The following is a 25,208-nucleotide window of genomic DNA, read 5'->3' as shown; positions in this document are numbered from 1 at the left end:
TCTTCACTCTTGTTTCTTTATGTGCACTGAATTCTTTAATTCCTCATTCGCGCCAAACCCTTAGTTCATCATTATTTCCAGAATGTTTTTGTGTCTTCTACTGTCAAGACAGATATAAAGTATTTGCTTAAGACCCCTATTCCACCTATCTCTGCCACAAATGGTTCCACCAAACTCTTTCAACTTACATAACTATAGAAATGTTTACAGTCTTTTTATGTCTCTTACTAGAATACACTCATATTTTCTTTTTTCTTATCTATGCTAATGCAACCTATGCAGCTAATGTCCTGGGGTTGAGATGATTGGTCTCCAACAATCACAAGCATCTTCCTTTTTGTTGGGTTTGACTCAAGTTAGTGGAGAGTTTTGCCCCCAGTTTCCATTGACATGAATTTTACCAGGGCTCTTTGATGCCACACCTGTCCAAATTCCGCCTTGATGTCAGGACAGCCACTTGCCTCATCTCTTGAATTTAGTTCTTTTGTTCATGTCTGGACCGAGATTGTAATGAGACCTGTTGACAGCCCCTTCCATCACTTTTCTGATGATTGAGAGTAGGTTAATGGCTTGGTAATTGGCCAGAATGGATTTGTCTTGCTTTTTGTGGACAGGACATAGGTTGGCAATTGTTCACTTTGCCAGGTAGTTCCAGTGTGTAGCTGTGCTGGAATAGTTTGGCTTGGGGATGCGGCTGGTTCTAGGGCCCAATTATTTAGAGCCAGGATGTTGTCAGTGTCTGTAGCCTTTGCTGTATCATTCTGCTTAATGAAAAGGGGTGATCTGAATTGACTGAAGACAGGTTCCTGTGATGGTGGGGACCTCGAGGAGGCCAGGATGGATCGTCCATGTGACACTTCTAGCTGAAGATGTTTGCAAAAGCTTCAGCCTTGTCTTTTGCACTCTGCTGCTTCCCCTTCCTATTATTGACAATGGACATTTTCATGGAGTGTCCTCCTTTGGTTAGTTGTTTAATTGTCCACTACCATTCATGACTGAATGTGGCAGGGACTGCTTTGAGTTTGTGAATATTGCAACTGTGAAGGTTTAACTGTTTTATTGCACTAGTGGGAGTTTGTAAACAGATTCCTGGTTTACTTCAAAAATGGTTTAACCTTTCCTAGCTATTGGGTGATTTTTTTTCTCTCTCTGCGACTTGCATGTTCCCTGCTAAATGAAACCCCTTTATTATTGGTTTCCTGTCTTAAATTCTGTGGTGGTAATTTTTCAGAATAAATGAATTGCACACAGATGGCAACTCCCCATACTCCAAAAATTTCAGGGGCGAGCCTGCCTCCGCTTAGCAGGCTCACACCACTTTAATATTTAGGAAAACGGCTTTGTAATTAGCATGAAGCAGGACATCCATCCATCTGCAGGAGGACATCCTGTCGCATAGAGCTGCCGGCCAGTCAGAGGTCAGCAGCTGTGCACAATGGCAGTACCAGCAGAAGTGGTGGCCACTGCTGTTGCTGCAGGTAGGACATGGAGGTCAGCGATGGACCCGGGCATTCAGGTATGCCTGAGATCTTGCTGGGGCCAGGCATGGTGGGGGTCATATTGGAGAGGGCAGTGGGGGAGGGAGGAGCCTCCATTTGGCACCATGGGCCCAGCACGAGGCACCATCCCCCACCATTTAACTGACCAGCAGCGCTCAAGGTTAAATTTGCTGGGCTCTGCATTGAGTGCAATTAGCCATGAATTGCCCTTTAAGGCCATCAATTGGGCAGCGGGCAGGTGACCTACCAGATACCTCCCCCACTGCTGCTAAAACTACAGGTGAATCAGTGGCAGGTGGGCAATCAGCAGACATGACCGAATTTACCTGCTTTCCCGCCTACTGGCGGCCTGTAAAACTGAGTTTGATTAGTTTGGAGGGTAAACCAATACACACTTAACTTGTGAAATTCAGGGCTTTTCATTGAGTTTGAAAAACTGAATTAAGATTGGTTTTGTTAGCAACAAACTTTATAAATTGCCTATATTCTCTGTTGAAAAGCACAAGCCTGTACCACATGAATATGAGTATTGAGATCAAGAATGGTTTCTATTTCCCATTTTTAATTACTAATCAGTCACATCTGGATTCCCAAATAGTCACTTAAGATAGTGGCTAAGTAATATATAAGTACTTGGAAAAACTCAGCAGGTCTAACAGCATCTGCGGAGAGGAACACAGTCAACGTTTCGAGTCCGTATGACTCTTCAACAGAACTAAGGAAAAATAGAAAAGAGGTGAAATATAAGTTGGTTTAAGGGGGCGGTGGGACAAGTAGAGCTGGATAGAGGGCCAGTGATAGGTGGAGATAACCAAAAGATGTCATAGACAAAAGGACAAAGAGGTGTTGAAACTGGTGATATTATCTAAGGAATGTGATAATTAAGGTACAGATAGCCCTAGTGGGGGTGGGGTGGGGGGAAGGGATCGAAATAGGTTAAAAGGCAAAGATAAAAGAATGGATGGAAATACATTTAAAAATAATGGAAATAGGTGGGAAAAGAAAAATCTATATAAATTATTGGAAAAAAGGGGGATTGGAAAGGGGGTGGGGATGGAGGAGAGAGTTCATGATCTAAAATTGTTGAACTCAATATTCAGTCCGGAAGGCTGCAAAGTGCCTAGCCGGAAGATGAGGTACTGTTCCTCCAGTTTGCGTTGAGCATCACTGGAACATTGCAGCAGGCCAAGGACAGACATGTGGGCATGAGAGCAGGGTGGAGTGTTGAAATGGCAAGCGTCAGGGAGGTCTGGGTAATGCTTGCGGACAGACTGAAGGTGTTCCGCAAAGCGGTCACCCAGTCTGCGTTTGGTCTCTCCAACGTAGAGGAAACTGCATTGGGAGCAGCGAATGCAATAGACTAAATTGAGGGAAGTGCAAGTGAATTTCCAGCATCCGCAGTTTTTTGCTTTTAATATATAAGTACTGTTTGTTCGGTAAAAGATTTAAATCATGACATTTATGTTTGTACAATTTTGGTTCTCTTTTAGTTGCTAATGTGTGGCCTTGGAGACGTGGATGTCAATGACTGGAGGCAACACACTGTCTACAAGAACAACTACTGTACAAACCACCCGGTCATTCAGTGGTTCTGGAAGGTAATGTATAATTAACCAATTAATCCCGATACAACTATACTCTAGTCTTTGCTGAAGTTTTCATTTTGCTATACTCAAACATTCACGTATCTGTAAAATTGCTCTTCAAGCGGTTTTTGCACCATAATTTACTGCTTCAAAAATGTTTGGTATTTGGGGTGTAGATTTTGGTTTATTAACAAACACTTCAGTAGCAGTGATGCATAAATTTACCTACACAGTGACATTAATTCAACATTCCCCTGGATAGATGGATCTGCATACCAACATTTTGTTCTGTTAGCTAAAATTAGTGGAGAATCAAATTATTAGAGCTTAAGGCTGCTATTTACATAGAAGCAATAATACTATACTTAGTTGATGCATTGATTCCACAATCGGCACTCCCAGTCAGGACTGGCATTCACAAGGAATGCACATCAGGAAATTGCACATTCTCATCCATTGGTTAACCGGTTACCCTATCTTGAAGCAGGTTTACAGTATTGTATTAGTAAAATATTTACAGCACAACTTTTTTTTTTTGATGCTGATGTAACAATGAGGTGGATGATGATTGCTGCTCATCTTATGTCCATGGAGAGTATAGCACATGGCACAGAAAGTCTTCGAGTCTTTGATGGATTGTGATTCCAGAATTGCTAGGCTATTCTGTAACTGCCCAGATAAAGGTACATCGATTTCAGATTGCAGAAGCTAATATCAAGCCTTCAGTGTTGTTCAGTAGAAATGGCTGACATCCACAGATGTGGAAAGGCAGCACCATATTAGCCACGTGCATTATTTTACTAAAAAAACACTTTAATACACTCACACAATGCAAGTAAATACATATCTTGTGTTTTGCTTTTTGATTTAATATCTACCTCTATTCAGTAACCAAGAAATTAAAGCACTCACTCTACTTTTTTTCTTATATCAACAATCACACAAAAAGGTTGAAGTACACATGCCTACGCTAAATGAATGAGTATTGAGATCATATGTCTAAAAACATCTCTACATCTCATTTTTTATTTACTAATCAGGAATGCAGTTAGCCACTTCTGGATTCCCAATTAGCCACATGCTCCTAGAGGCTAATATATTGGACAACACTGTTCTAGGTCATCTTGTCCAGTAATGGTGAAGTAATTTGCTGGGTCACCAAAGCAGCAGGTTAACTTGGCTTCCACTAAGTAGGACTTCCCAATGTCCCAAGTCCAATCAGTTTTACACACATGGCTACCAGCCCACATGTCAATATTTTTGAAGTAAATATTTGAAAATTGTACCGTGGAGATGTGTTGTGATACTTATAAAATGATTCAGCTCACCTTGCATTTGAGATTTGACCTCTACAGCTTCTTGGAAGTGCTCCTTCAGAGTGCTACTGTGACAGTGGCATCAGTAACACTGAAATGAACCGCATGTCTAAATCGTGCATTGAGCTTTCTCATGACGAGATGAGGATGACCCTTTGGTAGAGGGGCAAAAAAATAAAATTCTGGCTTGGTTCCATGGCAAACTCAACGTTTTGTGTCCTGTTTTTAATGCTATGCCATCCACATGAAAAAAAAAATCCCTTGTGTTACATGAACAATTTGGATATTTTGCACTGGAAGAATTTGTATATAAATTTCCTTCTTCAAACTAGCAAAATTATACATCAGACTCAATAGACCAAACAGTCATGGTCCTGTTCCAATTTATTTGATACCTACTGGAGCTGTTTGTGCTGAAGCTGTTAATTATTTTAGAATTAACAGAGATTTCTTGCCTAGATGCAAGGACTTTGACCCGCAGACTTCAAACTCTTGTTCTTTGTTATCCTTTAACATCCCTGTACACCCTTCATGTAATAAAGCAGTTTAGGAATAGTTTTGAGTCCATGGGTTTTAAATAGACCACAGAATTAAAGGTAACATGCTGAAATTGTGCATAACCTTGAAAACGATGGGAATATAATATTTCATTTAGGAGGTGAGCTAATTCTTGGTGGGTTTTGAAAGCTTTTTAAATTTACAAATTATTTTTAAAATACTAAAGATGGATATTTTGGAATAGTATGGAGGCAGTTTTGGGGAGTATGTACTGTGTCCCTAAAATGGTACAGGATAGAAGTGTTTTGCATTGTAAGAGGGTACAAAAAATAGACAACTTTCCATTCCCAGCACTCAATGGAAACAAAGTTTCACCAAGATATCTTTCAGTAGCTGAGCGTATGTTCATTCCTGGTAGCAAAGACCACGAAGAGAAACCAAATTAAAGATTATTCAACAAGAGTAGCAGCCCTAGCATGGACTGACCTGGAGCTTTTGAAAAGAGAAAGAAATCCAGTAGCTAAAAATACTTAAAATCAAAGAGTTTCTCTCAGATCTCCATGGACTTAATATTACCTTTTAAAAAGTGTTCAGGTTTATATGTTTACACTGTAGAACTCCTGTGGGTTGATTTATTTAATTGTGCAATCATTGGAAAGAGGTGCAATCGAGTGACTAGGGCCAAAATAATTCCTTTGCGGCATCTGCTCTTTTTAAATTTGTTGTCAATCAAATCCCTCCCTCCCTGTTATTGCTAAATTTTGCCCATTGTTTTATTTTCCCTTAAATGTAAGTAAAAAAAATAGATTTAGGAATATTTTAACTGAACAATATAGGATCTTATTGCCATTTTCGCTGTTGCAAACAATTGTTACATGAATTTGATTTTTCAGCTTTTAAAAACAAAATTAAATGAGCCATAGAGAAGTGACTTACGATGGAATTTCAATGGAAATCAATTGGTTTGACTTCTACTTTGACTCGTGTTGCAAAATGTTCAATCCTGTATACGTAGCTTGGAGATGATCCTATCGGGGCTAGTCTGTATCTGAAAGTACTATAATATTTACCTAAGCTTCAGGTTCAGTGAACCAAGTTGTGCAATTATTCTTAATACAGTTAACAATAACAAATGTTGCTGAGTGAAACTACTTTTTTTTTCTTCAAAACCTTTTGTAAGAGAAATGAAGTTTGTCTGGTGAAAGAATAAACTGAATATTCCCATGTAAAGTCACTGAGGTGAAAGTATTAATACTATTTAACAAAAGACTCCTCCTCTCTGTCCAGTGATATTTATTTTGGCAGACTGACTGAATTTACTTGCACTTTTTATGCTGAGCCAATCACATTCAGGAATTAGTGGAACTGATTGACCACCCACTGAAACGTAATATCAGCTGAAGCATTACCACATGCTACTTAGTTGATAACTCTTGCATTGCCACCGTTTACATTTATCCAGTGTCTGCATTTTTAGTTTCCCTATTTCTTGACAGTGTTGTCATTACCCAAAGTGATAGTTAAATCACAAATTATCTCTTTATCTTCAGGCATAATAAGTATTTGGGCAGATCCTCAAGTCTATTAAAGATCAGATTGGCTTTGTAATGTAAAAACTGAGGGAGTCCCTTCCATTTTTTTAGGGAAATTCCTCTGTACATAAGAGATTATTGGCTTCCTTTTTTAGGCAAATTTGTGACACTTATGTTAGACCTGAAGTGTGACAGATGTGTCTGCACCTACAGACAATAATAAATAAAAGCAACTAATTCTGGTTAGGTCAATCTCTTGTTTTCCTTATCCTTGGATCACTGATTTGTTTCTTATGCATTACCACATGTTTGGTAGCTCTCAGTCTGGTGTCTGCATTTTTGTTCCTACCTCTTAACTGTACAGTCCTTGCCTAACGTGATAGCGGAATGGAAAACCATCCCTTTACCTTCAAGCATACCCGACTCTTGATGTGCGCACAAGTATATAAACAAAGTAGTGAATCTAAACATTCATAGGGCTTTGTTCCCATTGTTTCAGTTCTAATGGACTTAAATCTTTTGAATTCATTAAATTACTTCCCTCATAGAGGCAGGAATTTAATTCCCCCCCCCCCCCCACCGAGGTGAGTTCCGATGCGGGATGGCCATATGATTAGCGGGATGGTTTGGGTTGGGAGCCCTTCTGCCTCCTTCTAATTAAGTCTGGGGTGGAAAGGTTGTGGGCGACCTTCCCACCCTGGATGCCAATTGAGGCCCTTAAATGAGCAATTAATACCCACTTAAGGGCTTCATTCCATCACCGCTGGTATTCAGCCAGTGCCAGGCAGGGTGCTTGTCATGCAGGTAGACCACCAAGCGAACCCTGTCGAGAAGCAATGAGAGGGAGGATCAGGGGAGGGAAGCAGCAAGAGGGAGGGTCGGAGGAAGGAAACAGGAGAGTCGACGAGCCGGAGAGTTGAAAGGGGCAATTAGCAGAAGGCTCAAGGGAGACCGGAGGTAAGCAGAAAGAGTTAATGAGTTATTAGGAGCTAGTAGGAATTGGTAAGCACGTTCTTGAGCCAGTTAATTTCAATGCAGCCAATAGATTTTTAATGTAAATACTACAGGTCTGGAATGTAACCCCAACCTTATTGTTTTCTTATGAGGAAAGTGGTTTTCGTTTAGCAAGTGTTTGTTCACACGCCTTTTTTTAAGAACACATTAGGAGTGCCAAAAGAGGGATGGATGTATTTATCCAAATTCCTCTGAAAGTTATTATTGAATCTGCTTCTATTTTTTTATATCTGTAAAGGTACAGTTGTGGGTGGAGGAGTATTGCAATATACTTCATCTATTCTTGTTTAATAAATGTTTTATTCTTTTGTTAAAAGTTCATCATGCTGACTCCTATGACTCTATTCAGTAGCCACCCCCCACATTTCTAAACAAAAACTGAAAGGATCTATCAAGGTGTGTTCCACCCTGGGATTTGGCTTGTCCATGAGCTGGGATCATAATATCCTCTTAGGCAGAGCATTTCAGATTATAACCACTTGCTGCATCCAAAAATTTCTCCTCATCTCACCACTGGTTCTTTTGCAAATTACCTTAAATCTGTGTTCTCTGGTTATGAAAATTGAAGCTCAAGGAATTGGAGGCAAATTATTGACCTAGTGAGGAAATTGGCTGAACACTGGGTGACAGAGAGTAGATCTGTGCTGGGAACCCAGCTATTCACTATAGTTATTAATGACTTCACTGATAGAATAGAAAGTCGCATATCCAGATATGCTGATGACGTAAAGGTATGTGACGTTGTAAGCAGTTTGGATGGAAGCATGAACATTACAAAGAAATACTGACGTGTTAAGTGAATCGGCAAAACTGGAAAATGCCTCTCAGTGTAGGTAAATATGAGGTTATCAAATTTGGACCTAGAAAGCTTAAGTCAGAGCACTTTCTAAATGGTGAAAAGCTAAAAACAGTGGAAGTCCAAAGAGACCTGGGGGCCCATGTACACAGACCATTAAATGTCATGAACAGGTACGGAAAATAATCAAAAAGGCTAAGAAATGCTGGCCTTTATGTCTAGGGGACTAGAATACAAGAGGGTAGAATACATGCTTCAGCTATACAAAGCCCTGGTCAGATCACATCTAGAGAATTGTGAGCAGTCCTGGGTATCAGGCCTCAGGAAGGATATATTGGCAGTGGAGGGAGTGCAGTATAGATTTACCAGAATGGTACCTGGATTTATTAGAAGCAGTTCAGAGAAGGTTCACTTGACAGATACATGGGATGGTGGAGATATCTTACAAGGAAGTGTTAGACAGGCTGAGCCTGTATCCATTTGAGTTTGGAAAGTTGAGAGGTGATCTTATTGAAACATAAAAGATCCTGAGCGGACTTGACAGGGTGGATGCTGAAAGGATGTTTTTTTCCCTTGTGGAAAAGACTAGAACTAGGGAACATGGTTTAAAAATAAGGGGTCTCCCGTTTAAGATGGAGATGAGAAGAATGTTTTTCTCTGAGGGTTGTGAATCTTTGGAATTCTCCCCAGAGAGCAATGGCGGCAGGGACATTGCATATTTTTAAGGCAGAGGTAGATAGATTCTTGACGAACAAGGGAGTCGAAGGTTATTAGGGGTAGACGCAATATGGATTTGGGGCCACAATCAGATCAGCCATGATCTTATTGAATAATGGAGCAGGCTTGAGGGGCCGAATAGCCTATTCCTGCTCCTAATTCATATGTTCATACTCCAAATTATGAGGAGAGAGACCACAAACTAAGGCTGTATTTCCTGGAAATTAGAAGATTACAGGGTGATTTGATGAAGTTTTCAACACGTTAAGGAGAGTAGATAGAGAGAAATTATTTCTGCTGGTTTGTGAGTCTAGGACTAGAGGGCATCCTCGTAGCAAATCAGAGCCAGACCTTTCAAGAGTGAAATTGGGAAACACTTTTTTAAATGCAAAGGGTGGTAGGAGTTTGGAACACTCTCTTCTGCAAGTAGCTATTGATCTTATATCAATTGTTAAATTTAAAACTGGGATTGATAGATTTACGTTAACCAAAATATTAAGGGATATTGGGCAAAGGAATAGATTGCAGATCAGCCATATCTCACTGAGTGATGGAACAGCCTCGAGGAACTAAATGGTCTACTCCATTCCTATGTTCCTACTGACCTTTCCAGTGGAAAAAGTTTTTCATTAACTCTATCAAACTTCTTCATTATTTTAAACACCCCTATTAAATCTCCCCTTCTTAACTTCTCTGCTCTAAGGAATACAGTTCCAGCCTCTCTGCTATCTCCACATAACTGAAGTCAAATATAAAAAGCATATTGGACCATATTAAAATGTTAATATGGAGTGTATTTATGGTGCCTTAGTTAAATTGCTGTTGGAACTTGACTTCCAAGATACCAAACTCCCAAAGTTCAGTTTAACTGTGATTTTTATTTAAGGTTACCCCTCTTTCCTTTCCTTTACAAAGCTTAGAAAAAGCAATGCTTTTGGCATGAATGCTGTCCATTCTGCTACCTGTGGCTTTGATGTTTATGTTCACCTAGTATTGATTATTATTGGTTTTATTGATTTTGAGGTGGAACATGCAATTTTTTTGCAGCAGGACGCATTGTTTAGTAAAATACGTTATTTTCTTCTGATTGTTCTCTGTTCTGAAAGTTGATGACTAGTCCAGTCCATTATGAGTACTCTGGTGGACAGAAGAGACGTAAGTGTCACGTTTTCATAAAATCCTTCTGCAGTGACCAGCCACAATCTACTACACAAGCCTGCTGCTGCAACTTCGCTGCTGTTCGCTGACTGGTATTCCCCTGCCAGCACTTAACACTTCTGTTATGTAAAAATATCTCTCTTCATCAGCAAGACAGCTGTTGTTTAGCACTTTCTGGAGCATAGCTGTCACCCTATAAATTGTCCTAATTATCCATTGGTGAGAGATTGTAGGGTTACGCAATTGTCTTACTCTCTCGGATTTGAGCCACAGTAGCTTGACCATAAGTAATTGTTGATGAGGTATGCCAACTTAATTTTTTTTCAAAAAATGTAAATCCTTCCAACCTTTTAGAAACCATAGCATAAGTAAAACAAGAACTCCTGGCTGGTCTCCTGCATTCTGCCTTCCTTGTAAACTCACGGTCATCCAAAACTCTGCTGCAAGTCCTCACACCAAGCCATGTCCCCCTATCACCCCTGTGCTTGCTGACCTACTGTCATGAAGCTAACAATGTATATAATATTATTGGAAAATATTTATCTTTTAAAATAAAGGTTTAGTCTGTGGGTGTGTCTTGATTGGATTAAAGCCAGCTAGTCTGGGTGCTTTGAGGTGTTCTAGTTTTGAGATGTAAACAGAGAGGTAGAGTGCATTTGCAATTTTTCAATAGAGCATTCAAGAAGTGGGGTGAAAACTGACACCTAGCTATCAGATACCAAGCAATATGTTTATATTACTAATAAAACTGGGACTATGAAAGGTGTTTTATTTTTAGAGATTTTATTGTTTAGTTCAGAGGTTGGTGATACAATGAGAATTTACATTCAATGGGCTGTGCTAGGTATAACTTCAGTGTGGTGTGTGTGGAGCAGAGGCAATGTGAGGCCAAAAGCAGCTGCAAGCCTCCAACTGCCTCCACATAAACCAAAGTGAAAAGAACCTCATTTTGAATATGTAAGGTGAAAATGCTTTGCCTGGTGTCTGGTTAAGTCTATGGGTTGCTGATGACTTAATGGAGATTAGTTTGGGAATTTGTTAAAAGTTATGATTGTAGTAATTTGTAGCCATGTGTATATGTTTAACTTGTGTAAATTAATAAAATGTTTCATTTAGCTTAATATAAAACCTCTCGAGAACTAGTGGAATGATTCCTGAATTTAGAGTTGCATCACAAACATAACACTTAAAATTATAGGTTATGACAGTTGTTTAAAGTTTCCCTCTGGGATTTTTAAATAACTCAGCTTTACCAACTGCATCAGTCATAACACCTATTTGGCCTCTGGTCAAGAAATGTCTTGATTTTAAAACTCTCATCCTTGTCATTAAATCCTTTCCTGGCCTTGCCCCTCCCTGACTGTAATCTCCTCCAGGCCCACAATTCTCCCAAGATATCTCCACTCCTCTAATTCTGGCCTCTTGCCCTTCCTCCAATTTTAATTGCTTCACCACTAATGGCTGTGCTTTCAGTTGCCTAGGCCCCAAGGCCTGGAACACCTTCCCTACACCTCTCTGCTTTCTATTTCCCTTTCCTCCTTTAGACACTCCTTAAAATCTACCTCTTTGACCAAGCTTTTGAACATCTGACCTAATATCTCGTGTGGCTCGGCATCATATGCCTGCAAAGTGCTTTGGGATGTTTCATTACATTAAAGATTCAATATAAATATAAGTTGACATTCTTGTAAGGTAAAATAGTAGATGATTTAGTTTTGGCCAGTAATTGTTGACTTTTTTTATTGTGCTTCCTACTCTCTTGATTATTCATTTCACTCAACCTCTATTTTCTTCCAGGCTGTGTTACTGATGGATGCTGAGAAACGTATCCGACTACTACAGTTTGTTACTGGAACTTCAAGAGTGCCTATGAATGGGTTTGCTGAGCTGTATGGTGTGTGCCCTTTTTACTTTGTATGCAAGCTTTAACCCTGAAGTTTAAATTTGATTTCATTTTAATGTTTATTTGGGTAGAACATTTCATTCAAAAATCCATAACGTTTTCACTTGTAGATAATAGTACAGTTTAGTCTTTTTGCTGAAAAAATATGATGCATTCAGCCAAACCTTTGCTTCACTTTTTTATTCATTCTTGGGGTATGGATGTCGTTGCCAAGCCTGACAATTATTGCCTATCCTAGTGGCCCTTAAGATGTTGGGGGGTATTCACTCACTCTGTTTTAAGATGTTCTAGAAACTTGTTCTTAAAAAGTCCTGCTTTGCTTTCTGGTATTTCACACAGGTTCCAATGGTCCTCAGCTGTTTACAATAGAGCAATGGGGAACTCCAGAAAAGTTACCAAGGGCTCATACATGGTAAGAACAATAACGTTATTAAATGCATATATTTTGAGCACTACTATGACAAAGCACACACTTCAACGTTAATGTTGAACTTTCCCCATAATGTTAGCGATGAGAAGTTAGAGGATCTGCTGCTTTATAATGAAAGGAATGATACACCAGTATCTTGTAGAGTTAATATGCTGGTGGCTTTAGATCCTGGTTTGCTTTCTGACAGGTAAATAACATGGACGATTTTAACTGCCTACCTATCCAAAGTCTGCTGGTGGGTTTAAATCGCTCCTCTGGGCCCCAGATTCCATGTTCTAAGCTTCTAACAACTAGGTAAATATTCTTGTCTCTTTCCAGGAGCGGAGAACTGTGTCATCTGGTTGCATTTATTAAAGGGAGAAGAGGACTTGAATTCAGGGCTGGGTGAAGGAGGGATTATTGGCAGAGCTTGGGATTGATTCACTTGTAGCTTTGTTTTGTTGCTTTCTTCTGTTGGTATTTATTACATACTGGAAGGTCTTCTGTGGCATTACTCATAAGTACTCTCAGGTTTATGTTTTACTGACTGCTTTGATGGAATGTCCTGCCACCTTCAAAGTTTTGTGCACAAGCACGAGTGATTTCTCTTCTTGTAACCCAGCCCACCAAAAACTGTACTCATGGCCTTGTGCATTCTTCTTACCAAACTATGTCACTTCACACTTTTCTGACTTGAATTTCATCTGCCTTGTGTCTGCCCATTGCATCTGCCTTACTTATCTTCTCTCAAAGACTATTACTATCTTTCTCAGTTTTTACTCCAAGCTTCATGTCATTTGAAAATTTTGAAATTGTGTGCTGTACCCAAAAGTTCAAGTCATTAATGCATATTAAAAACAGCAGTGGCCCTATTAACAAACATTAAACACCACTTTATACCTCCCTCCTTTCTGAAAAACAGCCAATCACAACTTTTGTTTTCTAATGCCAATTTGTATCCATACACCTTTGAAAGTCCATATACAAAACATTAGTAATATGGTAGTTATGCTCCTGAACTAGTAATTCAGAGCCTTGGACTAATCTCACCATGTAGCTTAGGTGATTTAAATTCAGTTCATTAACCTTTTAGTCCAGTTGGAATTAATGGTGACCATGTAATTACTGGGTTGTCATAAGAGCCTACCTGGTTCACTAATGTACTTTAGGGAAGGAAATGTATTGTCCTTACCTGTCTGGCCTATGTGTGACTTCCGAACAAAACATTGGGCAGAATTTTTTCTTCGTCAGGCGGGTGCGGCAGGTGGGCCCCGACCGCAATTAAGGCCCACCCAGCGTGAAACGTGGCCCCGCACTGGTCGGGAAGGGCCGAGTGGGGGCGAGGGCCTGTCGACCGCCAGGTCCAATTGCAACCTGGCGGCCTGTTTAAAAGCAGCCCAGTCAACTCCTGAAAGGCAGCCAGGGAAGGACATCTGTCTGCCGTTGCAACGATGGAGTTTAGTACGTCTGCAAACGCCAGGCGGGAGGGCAGGTCAGGTGGGCACTCAGCCCCCCGATTTTCTAATGAGTGCCTTGCTGTCCTCCTGGAGGAGGTGCCTGCCACGAGGGGGCACCCTTGCCTCCAGAGATGGGAGGAGGAGGCCACCGCACCTCTCAAAGAGGGCATGGGAAGAGGTGGCAGCCCTGTTTAGCAGCCATGACGTGGTGCGGCGCACATGGGTCCTGTTGCGCTCAGGAAGGTTGAGTACCATGTTGGCATGTGTCAGTGTGCAGATGTGTTAAGGTGTGGCCATCCCCACCATGGACCTTAGGGGTGCTAGACTCTGAGTGCCAACTGCCAATCTTACCGGAACTGGCCAAGGGGGTGAGCCCTGGCTGCTTGGACCGAATGCCTTGCGGCTTGAGGGCCACGGCTCGGATGTGCCCTGTGAGCTGTTCCTGAGCTGGGGTTCGCCAGGTTGCAATGGCGCTGCAGGTAGAGAGTGGACTAATCAATGCTCCTCTGTTCTTTCAGGAGAAGGCGAGCCATAACCAAGCCGAGAGGGCACTTACAGGCGGTGGCCTGCCCAACCTGCTGCTGCTCAGCAGGTTCTAGCAGGACACCCTAGAGCTGGAGAGCCGGAATGCTCTCCGTGCAACTCGGGCGTGGAGAGGTGGGGGTGCTAGGCTAAGGTAAGAGCGCAGTGCACGGAGGTGAGACTTTCAGATTGTGCAACCATTCTAGTGCAGTCTCCTCATTGACGGGAGCCTCAAACCTGGAGTCCCCATTGATCGTTGAAAGACGATCGCACCGTGAGGCAGATCTCCATTGTCTCACCCATGTGCCTGGCATGCGCAGTGACAGTGTGATGGCTTTAACTAATGACATGTCCTTCTTCTCCCTTTTAGGTTCACCAGCAGGCATCCGATCTGTAGACCCCAAAGGGCTATCCCTGACACCAGCATCACTTTCACCTGCATCACACCTGCTCTCGGAAGCAGGCACCAGCACAGATACCAGTACCTCGGTGGGCATTAGAGCAGCAGTTAGTATCTCAGGTGCACATTGGTGAAGGCTCTTCACAGCCGCTTGAGGTGCAGACGGAGGCAGAGAGTGCCCAGGCACCGGCAGTCGGAGGACTGCTGGAGACCAGGACAATGCTCAGTCGAAGGCTGTTGATGAGCCTCTGGAGTTAGCAGATGCTGGATGCCCAATGAGATGTGCAGGAGGATCTGGCAGAGATCCATGAGGGTCTGCGTGCCATGGTCTCTGTGATTGAGGAGTCTAAGTAAGCACTGCGTTAACCATCATTGCCAAGTGCACTGCCTCCTCCATTGAGAGAATGGCGACTCTCATGGAGAGGCAGCTCCAGGACCAGAATCAGGGGTTCCTGGGGTTGCGCTCGGACCTGCAAGTTCTTACACAGGCCATGACCTCAGGTTGTCAGTGTCAGTGTGGGAGATGGATGAGGCACCCAGTATCCCAGCTAGGTGCCCATCCATCAGTGGTGCGCAGGGAGATCCAGAACAACCTCACGGCACATGAACTGCCTGTCCTCTCTGCGAGCTCCTCTCAGGACGCTCTGGATGATGGCAGCACCTCCTCTGCCAGTGACCGTGGCACCTGATGAGGCTGTGGCTACTGGGGAGATGCCAGATATGGCACTGGCTTTTCTCTCCCAGGCGGAGCCAGCACAGGCTCCATTAGACAGAGGACAACCGCCAAGATTATCAAGGCCAAGAAGACAGCACAGTCAGCAGCTGTCTCCATTGTCGGTGCCAGCGAGGGGGGCGGGGGGCACCAAGACGTAGCACTCGTAAACGTAAGCTTAAGGCACCATGAGCACAAGAGGGACAGGTCACAGGTGATTTTATGTTCATTTATGTTTACTTTATCTATACTGGCCTGGGAATGAAGACCAGGGAAGTCTGTGTAAATAGTTTGGAATTGTCCTCATGAGATAAATTTTGTTTTTGTCATCATGGCCTGAGTATGCTTCACCTTTTTACTTTATTGGTGCAGGGTACGCCAGTATGTAATGCTGGACATAGGTGTCTCTGAACTTCATTGCACAGACACTGAGTGTTTTTATGTTCAAATGAAAGGGTCCTTTCAGACATCTGGGATGCAGGAGGCAGCCCTGGCATGTGTTTGAAGCTGACCTTTGGTGGCCTCGCTGAAGGAGCATTGGATCAAGGCGTCCCTGGTGTCCCTGTCTCCCTAGATGTTACTGAGGTCTAGCTCCATGCCCTCAGCTTTCTCCTCACCGTGCCCATCTTCAGGCTCATTGCTGGACTCATCATCTGTGGCCTGTGCAGCTGTGCCATGATCCCTTTCCTCCATTGGGTTCCCCCTTGCCAGTGCCAGATTGTGCAGAGCGCAGCATGCAACCATGATCAGTGACACCTGCTCTGGATGTTATTGTAGTGCTCCCCCTGTATAGTCCAGGCAACAGAAACACATCTTGAGAAGACCTATGGCCCTCTCTACCACTGTCCTTGTGGAGGCATGACTCATATTGTAATGCTTCTCTGCCTCTGTTCTTGGATGATGGAGAGACGTTATGAGCCACCTCTTCAACTGATAGCCCGTGTCACCCAGCAGCCATCCATCCAGTCAGGCTGGAGCACTGAAGAGCCTCGGCACCTGGAATGCCTGAGGATGTAGGCGTCATGGGAGCTGCCAGGGTACCTTGCACAGACTTGCAGAACCTGCATCCTGTGATTACACACTATCTGCACATTCATGAGTGGAATCTCGTCCTGTTGACGAAGGCATTCAATTGCACCTTGGGCACCAGGGAACCCAGCAATCGCTGCAAAGCCTGTGGCTCGCTCAGCCTGGCTGGCCTCATCTGTTTGGTAAAGAATAAAGGTCAGTACCCACCTGAACAGAGCTTCTGTCACCAGCTTGATGCAACTGCGGACAGCTGATTGGAAGACTCTACACCCATCCCCACTGACCCCTGGAAAGAGCCGGAGGCATGGAAGTTGAGGGCCTCTGTGACCTTCAAAGCTACTGGCATGGGGTGTCCACCCACACAGTCGGAGCTGATCTCAGGACCAATCATCTGACAGATGAACGTTACGGTCTCCCTTGAGAGGCGGTGCCTCCTTTGACATTGCACCTCGGACATATTGAGGTAGCTGCATTGCCGCCTGTAAACCCTGGCAGCAGGATAGTGCTGTCTTCTGTGGCCCCTTCTGCCTTGGGCTACCTGCTGGCCCCTCGTGTGTGCGCCTCTCCTCCCACAGGTCGCTCCCCTGGAAGCTGCATTGGGCCACCTGGCCCACTCTCCCTTCTGCCCCTCTCTTCCTCCTCAGAGGAGGTGCCTCCAGTGGAAACCACAATCCCCATTACCACAATTACAGAAGGCTATCTGATACCTGGAAGGGTCCACGCGGTCTGAATCCTCCGGGGGTCTGGCAGACAGCAATAAGTCCTGAAATGAGTCCCGGAAATGCTAAGAATGAAGCGCCGGACAGAGATGAAACTGCCAAGTACCAATAAGCAACCAGCTGCAGACTATCTCCAAAACTCCTCACAACTCACACTGGCAATGTCGCTGATCCTTTTTATCCTGCCCTTGGATGAGGTTTGTGAAAATGTTGGCTGGCCGCCTGCCTGTTTTGCCCATGTGATGAGCAGAAAATCGCATGGGCAACATAAAATCACTTTTAAGGACCTGTTAATTAATGGTGGGCACTGCTCTGGCACCCGCGTGCGTCCGCTGAGCGAAATATCAAGCGAGTTTGCGGTGACGTCGGGACGCTCACCTGACCTCATCGCGCATTATTTTACTCCCGTGCACGTCAGGCATGTAACCACCCGACAAAGGAAAAATTCTGCTCAATGTGGTTGACCCTTAAATATCCTCTGAAATGGCCTAGCAAGCTGTTCAGTTTATCAATTTATCAAACTGCTGTGACACAGTATAACCTCTTAAGGCACACCTTTACCACATGGACTGCATTAGTTCAAGAAGATGGCTCACCATTTTTTCAGGGAATTAGGAATGGGCAATAAATGCTGGCATTGCCAGCAATGCCTACGTCCCTTAACTGGATTAAAAATTAACTACTGAACTCATCCACCTTCTCTGTTACCTCTTCAAAAAAATGTCAATCAGGTTATGATTCTGTGGGCTTGAAAGAGGCCTACTGAGGGAACTTCCGAGTTCTTGTCCATCATACATATTGCTGGATCTGATGCATTAATAATTTTTTTTATTAATTGCAAATAAAGCACTGGTATCCTTTCAGTGGCTGACACTGTCTTCTAGAAGTTAGGACAATGTTCTGGGGAGTTTTAGTACTTGCAGGGGCTCCCACTCCATGGAAAGATTTCAACCATTGGGCTAAGTGGCCCAAGCATTACTTAAACTGAGCATTTGGGCTTTTCCTTAGTTTTACTTATAACATGAATGTCAGAGGAGAAATAAGAATAGCTGCCCTCAACATCAAGACAACAATTAACCAAAATTGAAGTCAACGAGAAACCTCTGCCATCATTAGTCATTCTTTGCCCAAAGGTATGATAGTTGTCATTGTCAGAGCCCAGTCCCAATTTTATTTAGTTTTGCAACATAAAAGTTATAACTTGAGTTCGATCTCATTTGAAAAATGTCTCAGTATAAAAAATCACAAACTGCTCTCCAGGTCCCTCGCTATCTATGAGTGATACAACAGGAAAATTTGGAGTTCTTTAATTTTTTTGATTAACAGTTACACATTGACACTTTTGTGCTGTGGTTATTGCCTATTAGATATTTAATAACCTTGATTTTATTTTTTAACTCACAGCTTTAACCGTCTTGATTTACCACCTTATGAATCTTTTGAAGATTTACGAGAGAAGCTTCTCATGGCAGTGGAAAATGCTGAAGGATTTGAAGGAGTAGATTAATTGGCTGCAGTTGTGGTCAACAAGATGCTGCTTATATTTTTTTTGTTTTTTTTAGAGATAGGAACTTTACCAGTGGTATCAATTTAATTGCACAGTGACATTGGTACACGGAACAAATTCTTCTATGTTAATTCCTATTTCAAGTTTCTGGAAGGCTGGAAACTTCAAAGCCGATTCTCCAGACAACTGTAATAAAAGAAGAAAAGTGGATAAAATGTGTGGATGGGAAGTGCATTTCAATAGGACTTAACTGTGTATTAAAATTGTTCTTTAAAGACTCAATCTAAACATTTTACCAACTTTGTAATGAAAGTGAATGGAAACTGTCACTTTCACAGGTATAGTATTATCACTTTGTTTACTCAATGGATTGCAAAATAACCAGTTATATAGAGATCCTTCTAATATAACCCATATAAAAGGCACAGTCTGTAAAATGATGAAGGTTTGAATCATGATGTTCTCACACACACACACACACACACAAACATAAATAGCAGTGTATTGACATGTCCACTGTGAAACATCTGTGCCTCCTTTACCCACCAGTCATGATCAAAAGCACTTTTAAGTTATTGATGACATAGTTTAACACCTTGATGGAATGTGAAAGCTGAGATAAGTGATATTTTTATTTAACAGAATTGTTACAAATGAGCATAAATGGGATCTCAAAAGCAAATTACAGTAACAAGGTGTCATCTTTATTTTTAATATGTTCCATTCAGCCAAGTAAACTAAACATGGTTATCCATTGAGCATGCAATGAAAAAACATATGCATTAGGAGGACTGCCCAAAAAAGTACTTGAGGTATTCTTTTTAATTTAAAATGTTACTGAATTTTCCTCTTTTTTGAGCAAATTAGGATAAAGCAAATTACAGTAACATGCCTGTAACATCTGTAGCATGCCTGTTTAAATCCTTAGACTGCTGGTGGGTCCAGGGAATGACTGCTGGCTGGATCTTGAACTTTAATCTTACTCATTACAACAGGTAATATAATAATACACAGTAATTAAGTTACACAAATGTCAGGAGTTGTTTTATTATTGTAATACTGACTAACTTCAAAAATTAATACTGACTAACTTCAAAAGTTAACACTGTAATAAAGGCAAACTAAAAGACTCCTTATTTTACCACCTTTTTCTTTGCATCTTTTTCTCTTTCCTACATTCTGCCTATTTTATTTTAACTTAAACTTTTACACTGACTTCATTTCTATACAACCTTTCTCCTCCCTTTCTTTTTAAGTTATTACTTACCTGTTTTCTTCCATTTCCCCCCTCCCCCCCGCGACCCGTTTTAGGGTCGGGAGCATTTTTTCTTTGAAACACCTGTTGGATTAGCTTCAAAATGGTCCTTGCAAGCTGGTTTCAACCAAGCAAATAGATGAAGATTACTATGACCAGATAGATGGCATAGAAAAATACGACAAACCAGGAAGTGGCTCTAACAAATGCATATCTTCTGTGATAACCTCCCCTCCCTTCCACTCAGATGATTTTATATTTGAAACTTTCAAAACGAAAGCTAACCACCACCAATCAAGTTTTCAATTGCTAATGTATTTGTCTCATTATTGGTAGACCTATGCTAATTTTTTTTAAAAATGTGTTCTGTTGTAACACCAAGAAATCTAAGGGCACTTTATACATGGCTGTCAATTGTTTTTACATGTGTACGTTTTTAATACAGAGTTCAGTATCCACTGCAATATGAATGCTGTGCACACAAGCCTACACTTTTGTTACTGATGATGCAACAAAATCAATGTAGAGCTGAGCCGAACTTCATCTTTCTCTTTTTCCTATTTTCCCAATGTGCTTTTTCCCTTTAAAAGCACACCATGCCATCTCAGAACTCACCTGAAAAACATCTCCTGAAATTCTTCTTTCCCTACTAAATTCCCAGAAAATAAACTTTCCTTATTAATGATGTAAGTTTTGTAATATGTATTTTATGAATATACATTAATGAGATTAAAAATATTTATCTAACTTAGCACAGTGATGAAGTGCAACAAATCTCTTATTCCTGAATATGTTTGAGACCCATCTGACTTCTGTTGGAGCCTTTATACAGCCACGTGAAAGATATGTCAGTCGGCCTCTGATAATAAGCCTTAGATCTATAAAGTATCCGCAATTTGCTACCTGCTACTTTAGGGCAAGTAGCTCTTTGGCTGCCAAACTTGCCTCTGGAAAAATGGACCGGAAGTGGAGTGGTGCCTGTCTACCTCTGTACTTTCCTTCACTAGGGGCTGAAAATCATACCTATGTCTAAACCGGGCAGAGGATTCCGTGGGTCGATGCACAATTCAATAAAAGAAGTGATGAATGTTCACTTATGATTAGAATGAGATCGGAACTCTGAGGTTACAGCAAGTAGGAAAGGTTAAACAGGCTGGGGCTCGTTTCCTTGGAAAAGATAATATTGAAGGGGTGATCTTGTGATAGAGGCCTTTAAAATTATAAAAGGGTTTGATAGAACAGCAAGATAGCTACTAATAAATCCACTAGTGAATTCAGGAGAAACGCCTTTACCCAGAGAGTAGTTGAGGCAAATGGCACAAATCTGTTTAAGTAGAAGCTTCATAAGTATGAAGGTGAAAGGAATAGAAGGATATGTTGACAGGATAAAATGAAGAAGGGTGCGAGTGGACTCTTGAGCACAAGCATTAGCATGGGTCTGTTGGCCCTAATATGCTGATTCTGTGCTGTTGATACTATGTACCATTGATCATTGGTGTTCAATGTTGGTGACATCTTCAGTGAAAGATCTGGACATTAACAACTTTGAAATTGGATTTTAAAGAGCAAGAAAAGAAACCAGAAATACCTCGGTCATCAATTGAAAGCAAATAAAAATGAAAAGTGTACAGCGGGTAGATAAATATCTTTTTCATAAGAGCTGAAGCAAGTGAAAGATATACTTGTCTTTCTCGTGCTCACTGGTCTGCTGTATGTTTCCAGCGTTTTGCATTTTGTTTCAGATTTCTGTTTATCTCAACAATATAATAGATATATTTTACTTATAGCTACATACAATGCTGCAGAATGCTGATCAGCTGACATTGAAAAACACTGCCGAAAACCATATGCTTTCAATGAGCTGGATTAAAGTGCTAGTTATTATGCGCAGGAGACATTTGTTCACTGAAGAAACAAAGGCTTATAAACTTGGGAAATAAATGAGAAATTATTTGGATTCAATTTTCATTGCAAAATTTCTGCATGAGATATAAAGAAATCATAGCTAGCTTAGCTTGAGTGGTGAATTTCTAAACATTAGGAAACAAAAGATTTCTATAACGGGAACAAAATACTGTGAATGCCGGAAATCTGAAATTAAAAACAGGAAATGCTGGAATTGCTCCACAAACCGGGCAGTATCTGTGGAGAGAGACAGAGTTAACGTTTCAGGTTAATGACCTGTCATCCCAGCAGATGAAGATCAGCCTTTTTCTCCTCTTTTATCTTTCTATTAAAGATTTCCGTGTTTTAAGTATGCTCAGTAAACAGAAGATTTATGATAGTCTTGTTAACTTTTTTTTACACAAATTCAATGCTTTCTGCTCTTTTCATTTTCTTAAACCACTGCATTCTGCCCAGTGGAGCGTGATCAGATATTTCCCTGCGGATTTGTCATGATTTTTTTCACTTTTATTGAGTAAGAGATTTGTTTTGAACAAATATCCAATCCTCATTCATTTGTACTTTTTCTCATTTTAAATTTCTGTAATCTACTGTTAATCATGTCAATTATTTCATCTTGTGTTTTACGCATCAATAAAGATATTTCCTTGACTTCTCAGCTTTTATCCCCAAAACTCAAATACTTGAATTTTTTTGTATTTGTTCATGGGATGTGGGTGTTGCTGGCTAGGCCTGCATTTATTGCCCATCCCTAAATGCCCTTGTTCACAGGCCGGTTAAGAGTCAACCTCATTGCTGTGGGACTGGAGTCACTTGTAGGCCAGAACAGGCAAGGACAGCAGATTTCCTTCCCTCAAGGACATTAGTGAACCAGATGGGTTTTTACGACAATGGTTTCGTGGTCACCATCAGACTTTTAATTTCAGGTTTTTATTAAATTCAAATGTCACCATCTGTCATGGCGGAGTTCGAACCCGGGTACCCAGAGCATTACCATATGTCACTGGAATACTAGTCCAGTGACAATACCACTATGCCACCACCTCTCCTCATAATTGTGCTTCCAGTGCATTCCATGTAGTAGACGATCTATAAAAGTGTGGTGATTACAGCATTTGTCTATTAATGCTGGTTTTATCCAGTGGTACCAGGTATGTTTGACTTTGAATTCCTGAGTTGTCATTGGAGTCCCTGTTTTTTTTAATTCATTCATGGGATGTGGGTGTCACTGGCAAGGCCAACATTTATTACCCATCCTTAATTGCCCTTGAGAAGGTGGTGGTGAACTGCCTTCTTGAACTTCTGCAGTCCATGTAGTGTAATAACACCGAAGTGCTGTTAGGGAGGGAGTTCCAGGATCTTGACCCAATGACAGTGAAGGAACTGTGATATATTTCCAAATCAGGATGGTATGTGGCTTGGATGGGGATTTTCAGTTTGTGGTGTTCCTATGCACCTGCTGTCCTTTTCCTTCTAGATGGTAGCAGTAATGGTTTGGAAGGTGCTGTTTAAGGAGGTTTGGTGAGTTCCTTGTAGATTGTACACACTGCTGCCACTGTCAGTGGTGGAGGGAGTGAATGTTTGTGGATGGGGTGCCAATCAAGCGGGCTGCTTTGTTCTGGATGGTGTCAAGCTTCTTGAGTGTTATTGGAGTTGCACTCATCCAGGCAAGTGAAGAGTATCCCATCACACTCCTGACTTGTGCCTTGTAGATAGCGGACAGGCTTTGGGGAGTCAGGAGGTGAGTTACTCGCCACAGGATTCCTAGCTTCTGACCTGCTCTTGTTACCACAGTATTTATATGGCTAGTCCAGCTCAGTTTCTGGTCAACGGTGACCTCCAGGATGTTGATAGTGGGGTTATTGTGCTATTAGCCATAGTTCCACACCTAATGTGTTAATGGGAAATTAATCCAGACTTTGCATGATTTCAACAAAAAATGAGTAATTTGGTTATGAAGTTGCTGAATTACAGCTTTGGATTGTAGCAAATGCTCTGCGATAATTGATGTTGAATAGATAAGTTTCATTCCACTTCTGTTTCATACAAATGCAAACAATGTGAAGGACAAAGGTTAAACTGCTTTGGAAGTTTTTAAACTTCATTATTAATTCTATTAATGTTGGGGAATACCAATCAGACCAGTCATCTATTTGCTAATCTTAACATTTCAGTGACATTTGGCCATCAGTGAACAGAGGTTTGTAGATGCAAATTGAGCTTTATCTGACTAGAGCAGGATGAGGAGCTAGTGGTATATTTGCTGATCTTCCATTTCTACTTTATTCTATGTAGATAAGGACTTCACGTCGCACTATTGCAAATGAGGATCAAACATGTTATGCAATGAATATTTCATCATTACCAGATTCCTTTTTGGGAATCCATAAAATCTATTTACACAATATTATGTCTTGATCTTGCTCCAGCAAAATTATTACTTGGAAATTAATTTGCCTATGTCTCATACAGAAACTGCACCTCATTTAATGCAATGTCATTTATTTTGATTCTAAATAAAAATTTTAAATGATCAATAATTTGCTGGAACTTTCAAGTTTAACGCTGGTGTAAAGCTGGTGATGTTGAGTTGGTCACCTGTTACACCCCATCTGACTTCTTTTTTCCCTTCCTAACCGGAACTTTTTAACTTTGTAGGTGTAAAACAGGCAATGTAGGATCAGCCATTCATTATGTACCTGTACTATTATCCTTTCAATTGAAGTATAATGGGAGGCTAATTCAATGGCCTGGCACTTGTGCTCAATGATGAAGCAGGTATTCTCTCTACACTCTGGATTCAACATTGAATTCAACAATTTAAATCATAACCTCTGCCTCCATTTTGCTTTGTTATTTTTCATTTTGCTGGTTCAGATTTTTCTGATATCTTTATTTCTGTAATTTGCATTTGGAGACCTGCTATTCGCCATTCACACGTCATCTAGACACTTGTTTCTTGAAAGCCGGCCATTCGAAAAATCCTGCCAGTTACCTCAGTTACACAGATACTGCCTGACCTGCTGAGTATTTCCAGCACTTTGTTTTTATTTTATATTTCAAATATCTGCAGTATTTTGCTTTTGCTTTAGCAACCTCGCTGGTGAGGATTTCAGCTGAAGCACCATGCAGTGCTACATCAACTGATTTCAATGTTCTTTACTGGGCATTCATTACATAGAGCATCTGTGATGATACCAGGTAGACCAAGCAGTCACTCACATGAAAGGATTTTCACAGCCCCCCCCCCCCCCCCAAAAGGAAACAAAAAGCA

The 25,208-nt window shown here is 41.4% G+C and overlaps 1 protein-coding gene across 10 annotated transcripts in view; it reads left to right on the top strand.

Annotated features, from left to right (window-relative positions):
- nedd4l (NEDD4 like E3 ubiquitin protein ligase) overlaps positions 1-22,585 on the top strand; it is a 426,083-nt gene extending 403,498 nt beyond the window's left edge. For all 10 annotated transcript variants that reach the window (XM_078551960.1, XM_078551971.1, XM_078551949.1 and 7 more), the window contains 4 exons: positions 2,990-3,097; positions 11,914-12,010; positions 12,359-12,431; positions 18,672-22,585. In XM_078551960.1, the coding sequence (XP_078408086.1) occupies positions 2,990-3,097; positions 11,914-12,010; positions 12,359-12,431; positions 18,672-18,774 (381 nt within the window). In that variant the 3' untranslated portion in view covers positions 18,775-22,585. The remainder of the gene's footprint in view (positions 1-2,989; positions 3,098-11,913; positions 12,011-12,358; positions 12,432-18,671) is intronic.
- Positions 22,586-25,208: the final 2,623 nt, after the last annotated feature.

This window comes from Cetorhinus maximus, chromosome 1, assembly GCF_964194155.1.
Source record: "Cetorhinus maximus chromosome 1, sCetMax3.hap1.1, whole genome shotgun sequence".
NCBI lineage: Eukaryota > Metazoa > Chordata > Chondrichthyes > Lamniformes > Cetorhinidae > Cetorhinus > Cetorhinus maximus.
This window is presented reverse-complemented; position numbering and strand designations above follow the sequence as displayed.